The sequence below is a fragment of the Camelus ferus genome, chromosome 10 (assembly GCF_009834535.1).
Source record: "Camelus ferus isolate YT-003-E chromosome 10, BCGSAC_Cfer_1.0, whole genome shotgun sequence".
Lineage (NCBI taxonomy): Eukaryota > Metazoa > Chordata > Mammalia > Artiodactyla > Camelidae > Camelus > Camelus ferus.
Window position 1 is genome coordinate 31,513,579 of NC_045705.1, and position 2,173 is coordinate 31,515,751.

General features: G+C 48.0%; 1 protein-coding gene across 1 annotated transcript; it reads left to right on the forward strand.

The window, feature by feature from the left end:
- The first annotated feature begins 716 nt into the window (after positions 1–716).
- LOC102509697 (olfactory receptor 4S1) lies at positions 717–1,646 on the forward strand. Its single transcript, XM_006190271.1, has one exon. The coding sequence runs from the start codon at positions 717–719 to the stop codon at positions 1,644–1,646; it is 930 nt and encodes a 309-aa protein (XP_006190333.1).
- Positions 1,647–2,173: the final 527 nt, after the last annotated feature.

Consider the following 2,173-nt stretch of genomic DNA (forward strand, 5'->3'; position numbering starts at 1 on the left):
AATAAATAAAATGAATTTCCAAAGGTGGTTGAGCTGATATGAACAAGGAGTTAAGTCCATGTCTGGCACAGACCTGGGGGGGGGGGGCTGGAGTTGAATTGTTCAGCAATAGCCAATGATTTAATCAACGATGCCTATGTAATGAAGCCTCCATAAAAGGATGGGGTTTGGAGAGCTTCCAGGTTGTTGAACAGGTGGAGACTGGGCAGAGAGATGCATGGAATCTCCACATCCTTGCACATACTTTGCCCTGTGCATCTTTTCCACCTGGCTGTTTCTGGGTTATATCCTTTTGTAGTAAACCAGTAGTTTAGTAAGTAAAAGTCTTTCTCTAAGTTCTGTTGGCAATTCAAGCAAATTAACTGAGGAGGTCACTGAAACCTCCAATCTATAACCATTATGTCAGAAACACAGGTTTGCAACTGGCATCTGAGAGTGGGAGGCAGTCTTATAGGGCTGAGCCATTACCCTGTGGGATCTGACACTATCTCTAGGTAGAGTCAGAACTGAGTTGAATTGTAGGACACCCAACTGGTGTCTGGGAAGTTCTTTTAGATGTGGGGAACCCCTCTCCCTCAGTTTAAATAGGGTACCAGGGTCATTATTAGATTTGAATACAATTTTCTGACTCCTGGGTTTGGGAAGCTTTCTCATCTCGTGTAATCTGTGTCCTTGCAGAGCTAACCACCTTGTCCAGTGCTCGGTGCAGAGAATCCATGGGCACTAAGAACAATGTGACAGAGTTTGTGCTGTTCGGCCTCTTCCAGAGCCGAGAGATGCAGCACGTGTGCTTCCTGGTCTTCTCCCTGTTCCACGTGCTCACCGTCCTGGGGAACCTTCTGGTCATCATCACCATCAATGCCAGCAAGACCCTGAATGCTCCCATGTATTTCTTCCTCAGCCACTTGTCTTTTGCCGACATGTGCTATCCATCCGCCACCACACCCAAGATGATTGCGGACACTTTCGTCGAGCGCAAGACCATCTCCTTCAATGGCTGCATGACCCAGCTCTTCTCTGCCCACTTCTTTGGTGGCACTGAGATCTTCCTCCTCACAGCCATGGCCTATGACCGCTACGTGGCCATCTGTAGGCCCCTGCACTACACGACCATCATGGATCGGGGGAAGCGTGGCCTGTTGGCGGGGGCCTCCTGGGTGGCTGGCTTCCTGCATTCCATCCTGCAGACCCTCCTCACAGTCCAGCTGCCCTTTTGTGGGCCCAGTGAGATTGACAACTTCTTCTGTGATGTCCATCCCCTGCTGAAGCTGGCCTGTGCAGACACCTATGTGGTGGGGCTCATTGTGGTGGCCAACAGTGGCATGATTTCTTTGGTGTCCTTCATCGTCCTTATTACCTCCTACGTGGTCATCTTACTGAACCTGAGAAGCCGGTCATCTGAGAGCCGGCGCAAGGCTCTGTCCACATGTGGCTCACATATCATCACGGTCCTTTTGGTTCTTGTGCCCCCCATGTTCATGTACATTCGTCCCTCCACCACCCTGGCTGCAGACAAACTTGTCATCCTCTTTAACATCGTCATGCCACCTTTGCTGAACCCTCTCATCTACACGCTGAGGAACAATGAGGTGACAAATGCCATGAGGAAACTGTTTGGGGTCAAGGGGACCTCAGGGGAGAAGTGACACTCCAAGGAATCTTCCGAGCCTGGAACCTGGGAGATGTCCCATCTTGTAGCATCTAACACAGGCTTTGCATCTCCAGTCTGATGTTTGTAATGACAACTGTCTTCTTAGCTCTTTTTGGAAGAATAAGCCACGTGTTTTCACAATCCTTCAGTCATTAAATATTTATTGAGTGTCTGCAATGAGTGAGGCACTGGATACAAATAAAAGTAAGTTGTAATCTCTACCCTGAAGGGGATCACAAAAGGCTCGTTCAGGAAAATTACAAGAGGTTGAGGGCGCCTCTTGAATGTTCAGGTGTCTCATCCACACAGGTGATAATAGCGCTAGATAATTCATCTATTGTCGCTAACAAGGTGCTTGATGAAATTCAGTCTCTTTTCTGTTACGACATTCAAGGCACGTTACTCATATTCCTTCATTTCATGCTCTCAGTAGGCAGATGAATAAATAAATGTAGTGAGATTAAAGAATTTACCAAAGTCACCCAAGAAGTCTTGAGCAAGGTGGGGACTAGGATCCTGGTT

Coding starts and splice junctions, on each gene's coding strand:
- LOC102509697 (XM_006190271.1), top strand. CDS start 717: ATGGGCACTAAGAACAATGTGACAGAGTTTGTGCTGTTCGGCCTCTTC.